General features: G+C 36.2%; 1 protein-coding gene across 1 annotated transcript in view; it reads right to left on the reverse strand.

Annotated features, from left to right (window-relative positions):
• Window positions 1-17955, reverse strand: part of PARPBP (PARP1 binding protein) — a 47869-nt gene that overhangs the window by 22438 nt on the left and 7476 nt on the right. Inside the window, exons 3-5 of the mRNA XM_010142670.1 lie at window positions 16370-16480; window positions 14616-14786; window positions 11237-11391 (exon numbers count right to left, since the gene is read on the reverse strand). Of these exons, the coding sequence (XP_010140972.1) occupies window positions 11237-11391; window positions 14616-14786; window positions 16370-16480 (437 nt within the window). The remainder of the gene's footprint in view (window positions 1-11236; window positions 11392-14615; window positions 14787-16369; window positions 16481-17955) is intronic.

The following is a 17955-nucleotide window of genomic DNA, read 5'->3' on the forward strand; positions in this document are numbered from 1 at the left end:
GGGAAAGACAGACTAAACCCCTTGAATTAAAAGCTCAATAATTTTGTATGGTACCTACACAAAACATTAAGTAAAAGACCGTACGCTCTCTCATTGCTGGAGTTTGGGCAAGTGAAAAAAGCATTACAAAAACCACCCAGCTCTCCTACATCATAATGCATCTCTTCCCAAGAGTTTTTTGAAGTTGCATGCTGTTTGGCAACTGTCAATCCTCCAGCCTTCTCAGAACATGTACCCATCATCCATACTGAAAAAGCTGATAAGATAAAAAAAAATATTGTAATCAAGATGACTCTCACCCCACCAAGCAATTATTTATCTTTGGTTTAGCACATGTAAGGATTTCACTATTCATCTGTGACATTTTGTCTTCCATTTCGCTATCTTTCTGCTTATTTTCCTCAATCTTTTCAGAATGTAGTAGTCTATATCTTTTTTTTAGTTCTAATTCATACGGGTTTATTTATTCCCTCCCCGCTTACTTTTTCACATATAGAGTTATTTTTCACCTTTGAATACCAGCTGATGCAAGAATGAAGAAAGAAATAAAATCACTCCCTATTTATTCACACACCCTGAACTCTTGAGCTGCTATTGGCACCTATGGTAGAGTTTTAGATACATCTATGATGTTGCAAATCACAGCTCTGCCAAAACCCAAAGCAATGGCAATAGCTTTATTACTCCAGGTGACATTGCCAAGAGTGACATGATGACTAATTTTTCAATCTCCTCCATGTTTACCATCTTCCTCCATGCTCCTGCCTACTTACCCTAAAAGGATACCTTGCAAATTGAAAGAAAGGTATATTTTGTACACATTAAATTCTGAAGACATATCTTAGAATTCTAGTTGGAAGAATCTCCATCAAATAAAATTCTGCATGTCTACATTCATATAAAATATAAAATAAGTGGGCAGAGCTAGGTAAGAATAGGAATTCAGTCAGAGGGAAACTAGTTTGTTTATATTGTTTCATGTTAAAATACAGGGAGGGAACTGGCCCAGAGACCTTGCTGTTTTGGCTTATTCTGGCTGAACAAGACTCCCATAAATAACTTAGAAAACCTGAAGTTAACTTGAAACTTTTTTCACTTTTTTCAGGTCAAAAGCAAATATTTCTACACAACTCTCAGCTTTTAACCTTTACAGATTAAAGATTATTCAATTCACGTTAGATTCGCAGGCTTGGTTAAACAGAAAAACCTGTGTTTTGCAGAAATTTAAGTGCAACATAGGTACTTTAAAAAAAGTTACCATTTGAAGTCTCTGCACACAGGTCAAGACTCATCCAGATCTTAGAAAGGACAATTAAAAAAAAAATGCTGGTGTACCTCTGCTCCAAAAACCACAATTCAGTCTAACCACAAGAGAATGAAAAGTTCATGGGGGAAAAAAAAAAATCATCCAGTGCAAGTTGTCAAGAGGTAAGAAAAGAGCACTGCTGAAGAGAAGTTCTGTCTTAGGGATGCATATAGGAACTGTAGCCAAGTCTCCTGATGTTTCTTGCCAATCTGCTTTATTTCCCTCAGCTCTAAAGTAACACTGTCCAAAATAATACCTTCAAATGAGAAAAATACTGCGCTGAACCTAGAATTCCAAGAAAAACAAACAGGTGAAGGGATTGACTGAAGTAGTCTTTGAAAATAGGTTCAGACCACAGATATTGTGAGCTCATCTACATCATTATAATTTCCACACATTTCCATACATATACATGTATGTACGCTGGAAAAAGAAGTATTATTATACATATAGTACTGCATATCAGTTAAGATAATGATGTCCTTAATTTAAATGCTATGCTCTATATGAGACTTGATTCCCTTGTAGCTCCTCACTGAGGAAAAAACCAAAAAACGCAAAATAAAGTGATAAAAACAGTTTCTATGTTTATTTTTTTGCCTCTACTACCCAATGCCAACTAAGGATATTTGCTATTAGAAGTAAAGTTCATTTAATCTCTTTTTCCCCCCATATTCCTCCTCCTTTTCCAGGAAAGAGTTCCAGTCCCCCATCAGATATACACAGTACTAACTGGAGCAAAGAAAAGGAAAAGTTTATTCATTCTTCAGCTAGATTTTATATAAACAGGCCAAGACATAAAATGCTGATCTAATGTGTGTGGATTAGTACTGAAACACTATGCCATAGCTTATGCCATTTTACATCAGCATAGGATATAACAACATAAGTTATGTTGTGAGGTTTGTTTTATTAGTCTTGAATAAATGTATGAAATACTTAATCCACCTCATTTGTACTATTTCATTAATATTTCAAAGCTTAATAGAAAGCCCTAACTAACCATGTCTAACAGTTTCAAAACTATAAAGATGAAACTATAAATTAACTCAATAAATACAAAAGTTCTATAAAGCAATCAGCTAAGTTACCAGATCAACTTCAGATCCACTAGTAGAATTTCATTGTTAGTAAGGTTTAAAAAGATTAACTAAAAGCATGAAGATAAAAGAAAAATGTGGTAAAAGTGCTACTTGGATTTTTTAGGGTTCTTCTGGGTTTTTTTGGGGGGGACAAGAAAGAGGTTGGTTTGTTTGGGTTTGGTTTTTTTTTTTTTTTTTTTTTTTTTTTTTTTTTTTTTTTTTTTTTTTTTTTTTTTTTTTTTTTTTTTTTTTTTTTTTTTTTTTTTACAGAAAGGAGACCCTATGCTGGATTGCTCTGATATTATTCTTTTATACATTTCTATTACATAGAAAATCAGTTGAACTTAGATGAACTTTAAATATCTGGCATCATACGAGAAAGAAATGTTTATATGAAGGGAGTAAGGTTGAAACTGTTGTCAACTTTGCAGTTCCTAACAGTTAGAAAGACAGCAAAGGTCTGTTTTGGATATGGAATTACATGGGCAAATTTTTACAGTAGCAGAAGTTAAAAATTTTAGTTCTTTTCAGTTCTGAAAGCAGAGCAAGAAACCTAACTGAATTCAAGAATGAACTTCGTATGTTAAACAGTCAGTGTGCCTGCTAACAAGCTTCCTCTGATGTTTTATCCAGATCATAGGCTGCTGACATGAAATATTCTAGGAAAAAGTGTTTCAGTCTCGCATCCATGGTCTTTTAAATCCTACCAAAGGAGAAGTCTTATCAAATCCAGTCAGCAGTAAATATCAGTCACTTACCACTATGACAGATGCTGTAAAATAGCAATTTTTATTTGTAACGCTAATAATACGATCTTCTGTTTAGAGTCATATGTGACAAAATGTCTTTGTTCAGCAAGTAGGAACTGAAAGAAACCTCAACTGGAAAACCCACTGCTACCTTCTTCCATGATAGAAATAACCAAATAAAATCCAGCAATTACAATTGCTAAAAACCCCTAACCCTTTAGAAACAACCACCCACCACTGTCTGGCAGGGAATGTTCAGACACAAAAGCCTGGATCCACAGTACAGTGGTGACCTTCCACTGAGTGCACCCAGCAAAGTCCAAATGAGACCAGCAGCATGTCTGTCTGGTATTATGGAAGTCCACAGCAGAAGAGACCTAGAACCAAGCACCCTCTCTCTTCTTTCATGGCCTGTACTATTCTTCATTTGCTACAATAGCTGGAAAGGGTCCAACAAACACTATCTTCCATTACACAGTCTCAATTTACATTTTTATTTCCTATCCTCAAAGGACAGGTGGGTGGGTGAGAGGAAAGCATGCGATCGCATAATTAAAGACTATGTTAATGCACGCATCTCAGGTGACTAAGACTTCACTGTCAGCCTCTAAGTGTCTAGTTTTACAGACAACGTTAACACTTTTTTTTAAATTATCAAGTTCCCAAACATTTTAGATCAACTGACATAAGGAATGGCTTACCATCTTCAGTATGAACCAGCACTAAAAGAGGAGAAGACAGTTTAGGTGGGATTCATTTCACCTGTCTTGTAGCCAGAGAAAAACAGATGTCTACATGAAAATAAATGAATCATATGCTAATAATTCTTTATTAGCATCAGTGTTTCTAAAAAATATTTTTAAAAAAAACTATAGTACAATGTCAAACTCTACCTGATAACTAGGCATTGTATAAATAGTATCTTTTGTCACTGGTTGCTTCTACTAAATGCTTTCTCAGATCTTGTGCCTGGTGGAACCCTTTTGCCTTACATCATCTGTATCACAATCCTACCTATTTCTATCTCATTTTCCTTACCAAACTGTCTTCTCTTACATTGAGGTAACTAATTTATAAGAAACCAACTGCGTACCTTGTCTATTTTGTTCCTACTGAGATTATTTCATAAACAAGCTTCTCTGCTTACCTAAAATCTAAATTACATTGGCAAGAGCTCTTCTTACAGAATTGCAGCCTTAGCATGTAAAGCTAATATGATGCAGAAGCACTTATTTATTGTCTGGAAATACATCTTGTGCAGAAAAGACTGAAGTAGCATACAAAAAGAAATTTGAGGATATGGACAATATTCAAAACCTGATAAAAAGCAGAACAGACTCCTGAAGCCTATTCCAAGAACAGAAAAGGCTTTATCAAAATTCTGTTATATTAAGGTCAAAACTTTTATTCATTCTTTTCAACTTCTACAAGAAAGGTGAAAACTTACACAGTGGGACAAGTGTTAAAACGGATTATAAACACCTACGGAACATGGAGTGGGAGGAGATCACAGCCATTTTCTTTGTTGGATGGATTCTTTGTATGGATTTAGGAAGCTGTTTTACAACTTCATAAGAACTGAACAGTTATCAATTTTTTAAATTTAGAACTACATGAAGAGAGTAGCAATCTAATTCTATTCTTTAACACAAAGAAGCAGGATGTCAACTAGAGCTGCATCTATCTGTGAAGAAGAATGGGACAAAATTTATGTAAAAACAATACAAATGCTCTTAACCAAGCAGTGACTGTGTTTCACCTAAATCCTGTGTTTTCTCTAATTATGTTATTTGCATAAATTTTTAAAAATTAGTAGTTTCTATTAATTTAGATTTCAAATTTCAACAATAAAATTGTATCAGTGAACTTATCTAGATCTTAAATATATCTGTAAAAGAAAGAATAACTATATCATAACACCCATAGTACTCAAAAACTCCACCTCAAACAATTGACACATGCATTATTACTCTAATTTTCTTAAACCACACAGAAATAAGTATTACAAGAAAACCCTATCTTAGGCCCTTCAGAGATTTGCAGTTCATTAGATCCACTATAAAAGCAAAGCAAAAAAGAATCCTGTTGCTAAGTGTTTTTCCATATTGCTGCTGAAGCTTTTGTTGAATTACCAAAAATTTCTATCTTTTAGCTTGGTGGGAGAAACCAGTGACTCTTCCTCAGGAAATGCCGACATCTAAAAGATCTGGTACCTTCCCAATAACTCATTAAAAAAAAAAAAAGAGTTGGTGTTCCATCAGTGTCTGCTCTCACCAAGATTAATTTTGGATATTCTCCACACCAAGCGGTGATCCTCAAGTCCAGTGATGTAGCTACTATAAAACTAAACAATATTCTTCTTAAAATAAGATTCTTCCTGAGCAGCCATGCGAGCTCCATGCTACAGTTCCATTGTTCCACCATAATATAACCAACTTAATAGTTTCCTCTAGACATTCCTGCAATTTACTGGAAAAATTGTAACTGGAATTATGAGCAAGGAGCTGTCGGACTGCTTCTCAAATCTGGATTAAAGGCAGGACATGGAAACAGATGAAATAGTAAGTTTGATATCTGTATGATGGCATAAGGGTAAAGATTTTTCAAACCAGCACTGATATAAAAGTGCCATAAAACCACGCCTCCACGTCTTAATTAAAGGACTATACTAGAATTTCAACATCTAGCACATAATGGTCAGTGTATTTCCCAGCATCAGCTTAAACTAAGAAGAAAAGGGACAGCAAATCAGAAAAATCACAATTTAATTAAATGCAGTATTGTACAGTTGGAGCACTTAAGATACCACACTTCAACTGTGATGTCTTAGGCCAGAGTTACCCTCACAAAAATCAGCATTTTTAACCAAAGTTTTCTGTTTTCTCACAAGTCCAATTTAAGCCACTCTTAAGTTTATATCAGTATTTCCATTATAAAGTCAAATATGTAGAGTAAAGCAGATAATTTACTTCAAAATTATGTTAAAGCATGTTAGTCTTTGAAGTAGCAAACATTTTCAGGGAAAAGTTTTTAAGAGTTTCATTTAAAACTAATTCTTTTTTCCTATAAAATCATTATTTTCTTACATAAGCCTTTCCGATATTCTTCTATTTCTTTGAAATTTAAGAACGTTAAGTCACAAGCACAATGTTTGTTAACATGGTAGAATGGTAATATAGTCTTAATTTCGGTCATTCTATATAATAAGTAACATTCACTGTAAATATATAAGCACAAAAATATTCTTCATTTCAATGATGCTTTGAGTTGAGAAACTAAGTTAGAGTGTCTAAGTTCTCAGTATTTTACTGAGAAACAGCACATTGCAAATACTCTTAAAGCAGCATAAAGGGATTTATCCAGTAAAACACAACAACAAAAAAAGTTTAGGAAGAATTAGAAGGAATACAAGCTCCTCATGGTTACAGAACAACTTTGTGGTAATCACCAAGACATGGTGGGGCAGTCTGACATCTGGAGCGCTGCAAAGGATAAAAACAACAAGCTCTTCAGAAAAGACAAGGTGGGGAAGTGCCCTCTATATATGCAGGAGCAGCATGGAGGTATGGAGGAGCTCTTCTATTGGACAGACAAGAGGTAATTGTAAGCATGGATTTATCAAGTGTAAATTATGCCTGACCAATCTGTTTGCCTCCTACAGTAAAATGACTGGCTTTGCAGATCAGGGGAAAACAGTGGGTGCTGTTAATGTTGATCATAGCAAGGCCTTCAACACTGTCAGAAAAACATTCTGAAGTTTGGATGTTACAATCTGGATGGATGGACAACTAGATGACTAAAAAACATGTTCAGAAGGCAGTAAACATGTACTGGATCTGGAGGCCAGTAACAAATGGAGTACCTTAAGGGCCTATCCTGAAACCTGTTTTTTGCTTTTAAATATATTTGGCAGTGACTTGGTGATCAAAATACATGCTGATCAAGTTTGTGGAAGACACCAAATTGGATGGAACGGTCAATATGCGTGAGGGCGGAGATACCCAAACAGATGGGAGGAATGGGCTGACAGGAACAGTATGTAATTCACAGGTCATGCAAATTCTTGGAAAGTGATAACCTTTTGCAGTGATACAGGCTAGGTAGCAGGTCTATGTAAAAGAACCCAGGAGTCTTGGTGCATGTTCAGCAATCTAACCATGAGCCAGGAGTGTGCCTTGGCAGCAAAGAAGACCAACAGTATCCTTGGCTGCATCAACAGTAGCGTAGCCAGTAGTCTGAGGAATGTTATTATCCCTCTCTAATCAGCACTTGCTGGACCAAATTTAGAATACTGCATCCAGTTTTGGGCCCCACACTCCAGGAAAGACATTGATAAACTGGAGCAAATTCAGCAGAGGACTGCCAAGATGGTCAGGGAGGCATGCCTTCTGAGAGGCAGCTAAGGGAACAGCTTGTTCAGTCTGGAGAAGAGAAGGCTTTGGGGGTATCTACTAACAGCTTTCCAATACCCACAAGAAGGTAACCAAGAAGATGGAGCAAGGCTTCTCATGTTGGCAGTTAGTGGAACAAAAATCGACAACATGCAATTGAAACAAGAGAGATCTCAACTTGATATAAGGGGAAAAAAAAACCTAACAACTTCTCATTACGAGGACACTCAAGCAGCAGAACAGATTGCCAAAAGGGAGATTGAAAACCTTCAAGGATGGAGACTGCACAAAGCTTGACTAGATAAAGCCCTGTTTAGCATGGCTGACTCCATAATTGACCCTGCTTTGAGCAGGGTGTTGGACCACAAAATTTCTGATGTTTCTTCCAACCTGAATTATTCTTTGATCTTAAGTTTAAGGTGTCCTATAGACAATGTTTTTGGACATGCTTGCACAACTTTCCAGCAACTTTAGAACACAAAACTCCAGAGATGTGTGATCGCTAACCAATTAAATCAAACATTCAACACAAGACCAGATAAAGTCTCATATGCTTTTTTCCTCAAAAATATTACTGCATCTCCAGATGCAATCACAGTTTCACAAAGGCAATATGTAAGAAATAGCATTTTCTATGTGAAGGGAAATCTCAATACACTATTCCATGTGCATAATCAAGTCAAGCTGTGTAACTTCCACAGCTGACTATAGAAGACTGCCCATGGACCTGAAATGAAGACCCATGCCAAAGCATCACAGTCGCTCAAATGCGTTGAATGAAACAAACAGCTAACCTTAAACAGCGACTAATGTGAGCTGTGCAATAGTGCCACCTAGTGGTCAGTGCTTACCACGAAGACACGGCCCAATTCAAAAAGAAAATTTACTGTTCACCTACCAACTTTGCTACTCTACAAAATCAGTGGGGACTTTTAAAGTATATATATGTATATGTACAGACCTCTATATGAACCAACAAGTGCGGAAACCAGTAAGACAAATGCCTTTCCATCATTCATTTTTAAGCCATGAACACATTTACCAATTTGAAAAAAATCATTCAAGAAGTAAGCTCTTCCCATATACAAGAAGCATTATTGTCTTGTGTAAAAGAAAAGGATTTCCAGAATGATGGATTAGTACTGCGCTTTTTCATTTATACTACCAGCAAAGAGTTTCCAGATCCTCAGGTGTATAACAATCCTTCACTTCACTGACAAATACAACATTGATGTTTCTTGTGAAGAAACAGTCATAAGTAGTAGCACTTCCCACAGCATCAGTGGTGATGGTGATGTGTTTGACATCAGTGGGCTTTGGTATTGGTATTGTATGTATATAATGTTATTATTTTCATTAAAGAAGTTTGTTTTCTTTTCCAATCCATAAGTCCCTCTCCCTTACTCCCTTTCTATGCTCCTTTGGGAAGGGAGAGGGGTTAACACAGAGCATCTGTCAGTCTAGTGGCCAGGCCAGCCCTAATCCATGAAATCCTATCAGATTTGCTTACACTTTTTGTATTTGGATCAAATCATCGCAGTTTCATTAAATTTCCACTCTGATTGACAGATTTCCCTTCCCTCATTCTCATCTACTGTTCAATTTCTTAGCTGAGTGATTTGAGGATGAGAAACACCTTTTCGTTACTCTACAGAGGTTAGCAGATACCGGGTTGCACCACACTACCTACTATGTTCAAAGTGTTCTTAAGCACATCCCATCCCTGTCCAACGACTTCAATTCTGTTTCTAGGTTTTCAAAGCAAAGAAACTTGACTCAGGCAGATTAAGAAAGCCTCTTTTCAACACGTGTTCCACAATGACCCCATATTTACTTGGCTACTTCGTATTTTATGCAAGATAAGTTTCCTAAGATGTCCACAGTAACAAGAGGAAACTGAAAAAAAGAGACTTCTAATCATTAAATTAAAAAATTTTTTAAAAATCAAAAAAATACTGCATTCTTCTTGTGGTGTTAGCAAATATTGAGACCCAGTTTTTGCAGCTCAGAGAAACAGAACCACCACAGGCAGGTTGATCAGTTTACCCTTAGATTTATCAGCAGGCTTCTGAAGAGTAAGCAACTGAAACTTTTGATGCATTGTTAAATGTTTTCATCTGCTCTTTAGATTGCAGTAGTAACTAGTATCTAATAGAACCAGATAAATGCGTGTGTAAAATTGCGTCTTCTGGAATGCATAATAACTGTCACATCACAGGCAGCGCATACACACAAGTTCTTGCTTGTATTGCTTACCAAACAGTGAAGAAAAATATCTTTTTGTTCACCAGTGTTGTGAACCTTACAGTTTCTGAGCTGTATACTAGTTTTATAATATTTGAGAACTCCAGCATATTAATGAAGATCCTTTCAAATACAGCCAACTGATTGGTATATTTCTGTAAGCACCAAGCTACTATATAGATACATCCATAAAAATAATTATAGTATTTTACATTGTGAGGTTATAAAGCTTATATAGAGTCCAAGAGATACTAGAAACACCACAGTACATTTAGCTTCCATTCTTTTTCTCACATGCCTTAAACAGAAGGGTCATTAATAAGATGTAGCATTTTATGTTACATTTTGCTGAACTGTACATACCTGAAAAAGTGGTCTTTCCACCCTAAAAAGTAAGTTCATGCACATAAATATTTTTTCATGTTTGATTTTTCTCAACATACACTGCCAGATAGGATTTCAATACAGAAAAAAGCATACATCAGATGAGTCAAAAGTTTTCTTTAATCACTAGCACAAACAGCACGTCTCTGGCATCCGGGATGTTAAAATGAAAGAAAAAGCAGAATTAAAACATAAAACAAAAACTGCAAAATTATTTCAGAAACACTTCCCACTTCAAGCTTCAGTGCAATCTGAACAGTAGTTTAAGTAATGCTTATGGTTTGCTTATAACATTTTGCTTTCAACTGTGTGGATTAGACTCAATTCAAACTAAACAAAGATTCTTTAGTATCAAGGACAGAACTATTACAGCTGATTTGCTGAAGTTTTGTAGAGAAAAAATACTGACTATAAATGAAAAAAAATTACTCATTTCTATAATGCCTAAGAAAATTGCTCTTCTATCTCTACTAATGCTAGCACTTACCAATTCAAATTCCTGTTACACTTACACTTCTCTCTAATCTCACATTTCTAAGCCCGCCCAAAAGACTAGCTTCAGGTCTTCCAAAATTCAAAGCCAGTGATGTAGTGACCTCACCAGAGCCTTCTTCAGAAAGTATTCTTACGCTTCATTTATGTAATTAAAAAGCAGTACAAAATAACTAACATCGTAATTTGTCAGCAGCAGTAAAGATCCCTTTATACAAGATTATATCCAATGAAATAACAAAAAGGAAGTAATAAATGAGCAAGAAGTAAAGCATGGATCAGTATATGTACTCAGTAGACCCACAAGACTGAAATCTTTGGAAGCTCATTTACAACTAAGGGACTAAACAAATAGCCATACACATATTGATCTGATAAAAAATTAATACAAAGAATAACCTCAAAAATCTATAATCTTACCCTAATTGTTTTTCAAATATTTATATTTTCTAATGAGTTTTAAGTTGTAAACATCTACTCTGAATTATTAAATAATTATTAGATTTTCTTTTTTCCACCTTCTTGAGACAGATGCACAAGAAAAAAAAAGGTGCTCAACATGATAAAAAATAACAGAAATTATAATACCTTGGATTTGAGATTTCACCAACAATTTCTTGCAGCTTGTCAATAAAATTAACAAAGTTCGAAAGTCCCTTTACATGGACTCTTAAAGGATCAAATGATGAAGATGCACACCCTCTTCCTCCAAGTTCTACAGTTCGGATAAAAGATGTTGCCATCTAATAGGAGAAATATTCAGAAATATGAAACTGTAGACATATGGGGAAAAGTATGCAAAAGATGGTGAAACAGGTGGCTGACAGGAAAAATAATTTAGCTGAAATCAATAGAATACCTCTTACTGGCAAGTTTCGTACTTCTCACTATAAATATTTGCAAGATCAATACTTAAATAGTGCAGCAGTATAAAAAAAAAAGGCAAAAAACCTCCACACAAGCCAAAGCAAAAGTGATCCAACTAACTTGCTATTTACATTGGCCTTTTGACAGCTTAGAAAAAACTTTATTAACACAGAGTATAGAATTTTGTTGTTGCTGTTGCTATTTAACTGCTCATGCTGACCTCACAAAAACCACTCTTACGTGCAGAGGGTTGTCTATGACCCAAGAACAATTTTAACATAAGCATGTAAAAGTTGACTTCAGTAGAATATTTTATTTCAGAGGTGCAAATAAAAATAATGTTTACTCAAAGCTTCTGAAAAATTATGACAGTTAAGGCTTCTATCATCACAGGTACCCAATTCTGAAAGTTTCCATGTATTTTCACATGCTATAAAGACACCAAAAAAAAAAAAAGATGTCCCAAAAGCAGTATGCCTAAGAGAACAACCTCTCAAATTCTAACACTCAGAATAAAAAAAAAGCTTAGGAGTTCTCCAGAAAGGTGAAAGTAAAGATAACAATCCAATACACTTGACACAGAAGCAGTAACACTAACTACTACTAAGATAAATTTGAATGTCGGGCTATACAGCTAAACAGTAAAGCTCTTAGGACTGGAAAGAGTACAACTGGAATTACTCTAGCAAAGAAGGCAAACCTGCCAGTATTCCTGCCTTTGTACTAAAGATTTCCTGTGGATACAGTTCACAGAACCTTGACTTCTCAATGGAAAATAATCTGGCTTTGCAAGACTTCTACAAGACACAGATGTCAGTAAAGAAAACTTCTTTACAGGGGAGAGAAGTTTCCCCTCTAGCACCTGTAAGGAAGAGGTAATAAAACCTCTTCAAACATATACTTTTATATGATGTCAACATAGTATTAGGAAATAAAATATTTAGCCCTGAAACTGAGATTTCCCAAATTCTCCATATTTATTCAACCATAAAAATCTGACAGTGCAGATGTTCCAATGACTGTTACATACTTATACTGTTTTTCTTTGGTGTGCTGTTGTCTTCACTGAGGGCACTGTGTATGCAAAATTTAATTACTTTGAATTCAAAGGACTACAGTGGTTCTTTGGAGAAAATTCTTACTTATCTTATTCCAACCATTTTTGAGATGGCTCTGTGCTGACTACACACCTCACATACCAAACTAGATTCTTTAGCAGCTAGTTTCTGTGAGTGCTACACTTTGATGCTGTAGCTCTTTATATTCCTGTACAAGGGCATTGAAGAAATTTTATCAGTGTCTAAATGAGGGTTTTTCCAGGTCTGTGCCTTTGGAAGGCACATTTTGAAAGGAATGTGCCATATCAATCGCATCTTGAAGGCTATTGCAAGACTGATCAAGCTGTAAATAGCTGGATTAAATTATCTTCAAATGTTGAGTCAAAGCTGAAAAATCTGCAATAATGTTTTGGTAAAGGGGTAAGGGGAAGGAGGGCAGAAAGGGGGCTGCTACAGGGGTGGCTTCAGTGAGAAGCTGCTAGAAGCTTTCCCTGTGTCTGATAGGGCCAATGCTAGCCAGGTCCAAGACAGACCCACCACAGGCCAAGGCCAAGTCCATCAGACAGTGGTAGCACTTGTGCTAAGATATTCAAGAAGGGAAAAAAACTTGCAGTGCAACATCAGCCAGAGAAGAGAGGAGTGAGAACACGTGACAGAAACACCCATGCAGACACCAAGCTTAGCAAAGGAGGGGGAGGAGGTCCTCCAGGAGCTAGAGCAGAGATTCCCCTAAAGCCCATGGTGAAGACCCTGGTGAGGCAGGCTGTTCCACTGCAGCCCATGGAGATTAATGGTGGAGCAGATACCCACCAGTAGCCCTAGGACCAATGCAACTGGAGCAGGTGGATGCCCAAAAGAGGCTGTGACCCTATGGTAAGCTCACACTGGAACAGGCCCTGGTAGGACCTGTGGAAAGAGAAGCTAATGCTGAGGCAGGTTTGTTAGCAGGACTTATGACTGCATGGGGGACCTACGCTGGAGCAGTCTGTTCCTGAAGGACTACACCCCATGGAAGGGGCCCATGTTGGAGCATGGGCTCTATGGATTCATGAAGAACTGCAGACCATGGGAAGGACTCCTGTTGAAGAAGTTTGTGAGGGACTGTCTCCCATGGGAAGGACCCCATACTAGAGCAGAGGAAGAGTGCAAGGAGTCCTCCCCTTGAGGATGAAAGAGCAGCAGAAACAACATGCTATGAACTGACGGCACCCCTATTCCCTGGCCCCCTGTGCTGTTTAGGGCAGAAGAGGTAGACAAAAATCAGGCGTAAAACTCAGGAAGAAGGGAGGGTTGTGCAGAAGGTGTTTCAAGATTTGGTTTTATTTCTCGTTACTCTGATTTGACTGGTAATAAATTAATTTTCCCCAAGTCCACTCTGTTTTGCCCATGATGGTAATTGTTCTTTCTGAATGATCTCTTCCTGTCCTTAGAAGCTTTTTGTTATATTTTGTCCACAAGCTTTTTGTTATATTTTCTCTCCCCTGTCCTGTTGAGGAGGAGAGGAATAGAGTGACTTTGGTGGGCACCTGGCACGTAGCCAGGGTCAACCGACAATAATTGCTTTTAGAGGCATTTGGCAAGCAGCAACATCTAGTCTAATTCCATCTTTTCTCTGTCTTATCTTTGATATGAATAATCCTGACCTCACTTCATACTATTTACCAAAATTTCAAGTTTTTAAAAGCAATGATAAAAAGCATATCTTCTATTCATGTTTAAGATAGTAGACTTTCAGGATTTCAGTCACAGTTTGGGATGAACAGTCTCAATGCCCATTTTTACAATAACACATTTTAGAACGCTAGAGGTAGATATGCACATACTCATTTTTCCACACATCTTTAAATGTTATGATGAAGCAAGTACCCATTTCTTCACATATAATCTCTGTTGTGTCTTTTCAACCTAGAAACCATGTTTACGACCATATTTGACTTGGCTTGCAAATGCTAGTCCTGCACATGAGATTAAAGCAACGTTTTCTGATTATAGATCTATTTCATTGCCTCTGGTCTACAGTGAGTTTAATTTGACACACATACCAGGAAAATGGACATTTTTCTCTCCTGTGAGGTATGTTTTAGTTTGGTGAAGGCTTCTCTCCCAAGTCCTCTATCAGGAACATTTAGAATATGAGCCAATGCCAGATCATCCTTAGAATTCACCAACAGGCTTAAATATGAACAAACACATTTCTTTGCCAGGATTGTCACCTGTATAAGAAAGCATCACACAAATTGGTCATCCTGCTGCTAAATTATGTTCCTTTCTATAAAAAAATATTGATAAGATTTTTGGAAGAGTAAGAATTTCAACTTGCATAATTTCAAAACGCTACTTAATGTATGGGAATTCCAGAAATATTGACAAAAGCAAGAACGATTAATTTGTTAAAATTACATACGCTGTACTTGAATATTCACAAAATATTTGAGGGTCAGACCTCTAGCTATTCAAACTGGCTATCAATTTCTACTTAGAAATCTCTTCAAGGATAGTCCTTCTCTATCCTAAGACAAAATACTAGCACTATTAAACCACATAAGGATTTGTCATTAACTTCAAATAGGCTAAGATTTTAAAAAAACTTGCCAGCTCTGCGCCAGATTCAGAAAGTATTCCCTTGGCTCCCGGGGCTTTAAATTACAGAAACTCCACTGATTGAGTTTGGACACGAACTGTGTATATGTGGTGCTGAGGGACATGGTTTAGGGACCCTGTCAGTGCAGGGTGTATGGCTGGACTTGATGATCTTAAAGATCTCTTCCATCCAAATGATACTGTGATTGTGTGACCCAGCTCCACTCATATAATGAAAACATAACATTATAATTGCTTATATTGCAGCACTGTTCTAGACTCTGTAAGAATAAGATTTACAGAATTTAAGAATTTATTTACAGTTTTATTGCAAGCAAAGAGAAAACCAAAAAAAGGCTATTAAGAAAAGATAATGAGACAACTATACATGCTATAGAATTTCTTCTTATTCAAAGGGATGTATACAGCAAAAATATAGGCAGTAAAAAACCCCCAACGTGTATGTATGACAGTCTGAAAAGACAGAATTAACAGAAGAAAAAAGAGCAAGGAGTATTTTTAACTACACAAGTCAGAGCAGCAAGAAAGCCTTAATGTTAATGGTAGGGAAGAACCTTAGTTCAGAAAATATTTTCTTGTTCAGAAATATTTCAAGTTGTACCCAAAGAGCAAATTAAAATCACCACTTACCATGAGAAAAGAAAGCACTGTTAGAGTATTGGGAGATTCTTGTTTCGAGGATTGAAAGTGTAAAAGGAAAGACCCCAGTATTTCCAGAAAGTACTCAAGTTCTCTACTGGGACAGTTAAACTTTGTTTGCTTTGCTACAGCCACCACTATAGTGGCTATTTAGATTTCTTCTGTATGTAAGGGAGTACAAGCTAATCAAATGAAATTGAAGAAGTTTAATTTACCTACCAATTCACTTTGCAGCATCAGGCAAATCATTTAACTCTTAGTCAAGACAATGTTTGAGTGATGGTGTTCTTGTAGAAAAATCTATTGCCTGGTATTTCAAGGCAGGTTAAGTCTACACCAAGTGCCTGCCATAAAAGGACTGTCTTTCAGATCATAAATTTCTGCACTTAGCCTCATATACACATCTACAACATACTCAAGTGATACTCATTGACTACATGTAAGCTTTTTTAAGCCAGCAATATTTTAATTCCAATTACTGGAAAAGACAACTGTGTTATATTTCATCTTTTCAAGATTTACAGAAAATTACAAAAGAGACAGAAATAATTTCTACCTTCATATTCTCCTGGCCCTGTCTGTTGACTGGTGTAGAAGGAATAGAAAGAATAGAACCATTATTTTCTTGGGCATTCACTATGCCAGAAATAAATTCCAACAGTTGAACCTTTAATAAAAAGATCAGAATAAATCTAAGTATAAAGGTTATTAGAAAGCAAAAGTAGTATTAAAAGCTAGTGAAACTATGTCTCCACTAGTCTGCTAGTGTTTTGAGGTTAACGCACTTCGGTTTTAGTCTTTAAAAGTACAGCTCTTCTAGTAGAGAAATTAGGTGTAAGATTCAAATTAACTTCAAAAAGATATCCCAAACAGTTACGTAATATAATTGAACTAAAAACAGCTACTCATGTTTTGGAGAACATTTAATATGTTATAACATGTTTAGGAAGAGCTCATTAACTCACCCAAGTTCTTTATCTTCCAAAATTTAAAATTGACATTTCCATGCCCTTCCTGAACTTCAGTTCTCCTATGATCTCTGTTATGCCTAATAATCACCTAAGTGAGCATAGGTTCTTCGAACCTTTAAGGAAGCAGGCAAACTGCTTACAAACATACCTATCATAGAATCACACAATAATTTAAAAGGGGCCTACAGAGATCACCTAGTACAAACCCATGCTTGAACCAGGACCACTTTGACCAGATTGCTCAGTGACATGCTGAGCCAAGTTTTTAATATCTGCAAAGATAGAACTCCAATATTTGACCACCTTCTCACGGGCAAAGCTTTTTTTTCTTACTAGCGTTGGAAGGTTAGAAGTTTTAATCATGCTGTAACTAGTTATTCATGGTATGTTCATAATATACCTCAGTTCAGTTAACATTCAGTAACTGATATAGCTTCTCTCATCTTAAAATTACCATATAATTAAATATACATCAAATTCAGAAGCTTAAATAAACAGAGCAATTTTTTTAAGTCTGCGATACAGAAAAGTGGGCAGTAAAAGTAGACAATTAAATCATCTCTGATTTTCATTACAAGCTGTAAGTATAAGCATCTAAATCCAACATTCATTAATTTTTCCAGTGTCAATTTTCTTTGTCTTTTGTCCTTTTCATGCTCTAGAGAGCACAGACTCAAAGTCACACAGAATGCCTACGTTTCAAAGTTTGTCTTGATTCCTACTTACATATATTCTTATCCCATAACAGAGATTAATCAAAATAATTTTTCATAGCCTTTCATAGTCTAAGAGTGGAATACACACTAGAACTTCTTTAGCCTGCAGCACGGCCTCACATCCAGTGTTGTAAGAACATCTGAGCTGCAATAAACTGCAACAGAGCTGCTGACTGAGTGGCTGAAGTGGAACCTCTTTTAGTTTCTGGAAAAATCCAATGTGGAACTACATGTAGTACCAGAAAGTTTTTCCATTAAGAGTGTGGTATTTTTAAAATGATAACCATTAAAAACATTTCAACTGCATATCAACGTATAACCAAGACTCCATAACATATGTTAACCACTAAGCTTTGTTCCAGTCTCATAAAATCTCAACAGTTCGTTTTTCAGTTACATTTCTGGCAAAGAGTGGTATACTCAGAGAAGAACTTGGGACACACTCATTCAGCAGG

Source organism: Buceros rhinoceros, unplaced genomic scaffold, assembly GCF_000710305.1.
Source record: "Buceros rhinoceros silvestris isolate BGI_N320 unplaced genomic scaffold, ASM71030v1 scaffold1969, whole genome shotgun sequence".
Classification (NCBI taxonomy): Eukaryota; Metazoa; Chordata; class Aves; order Bucerotiformes; family Bucerotidae; genus Buceros; species Buceros rhinoceros.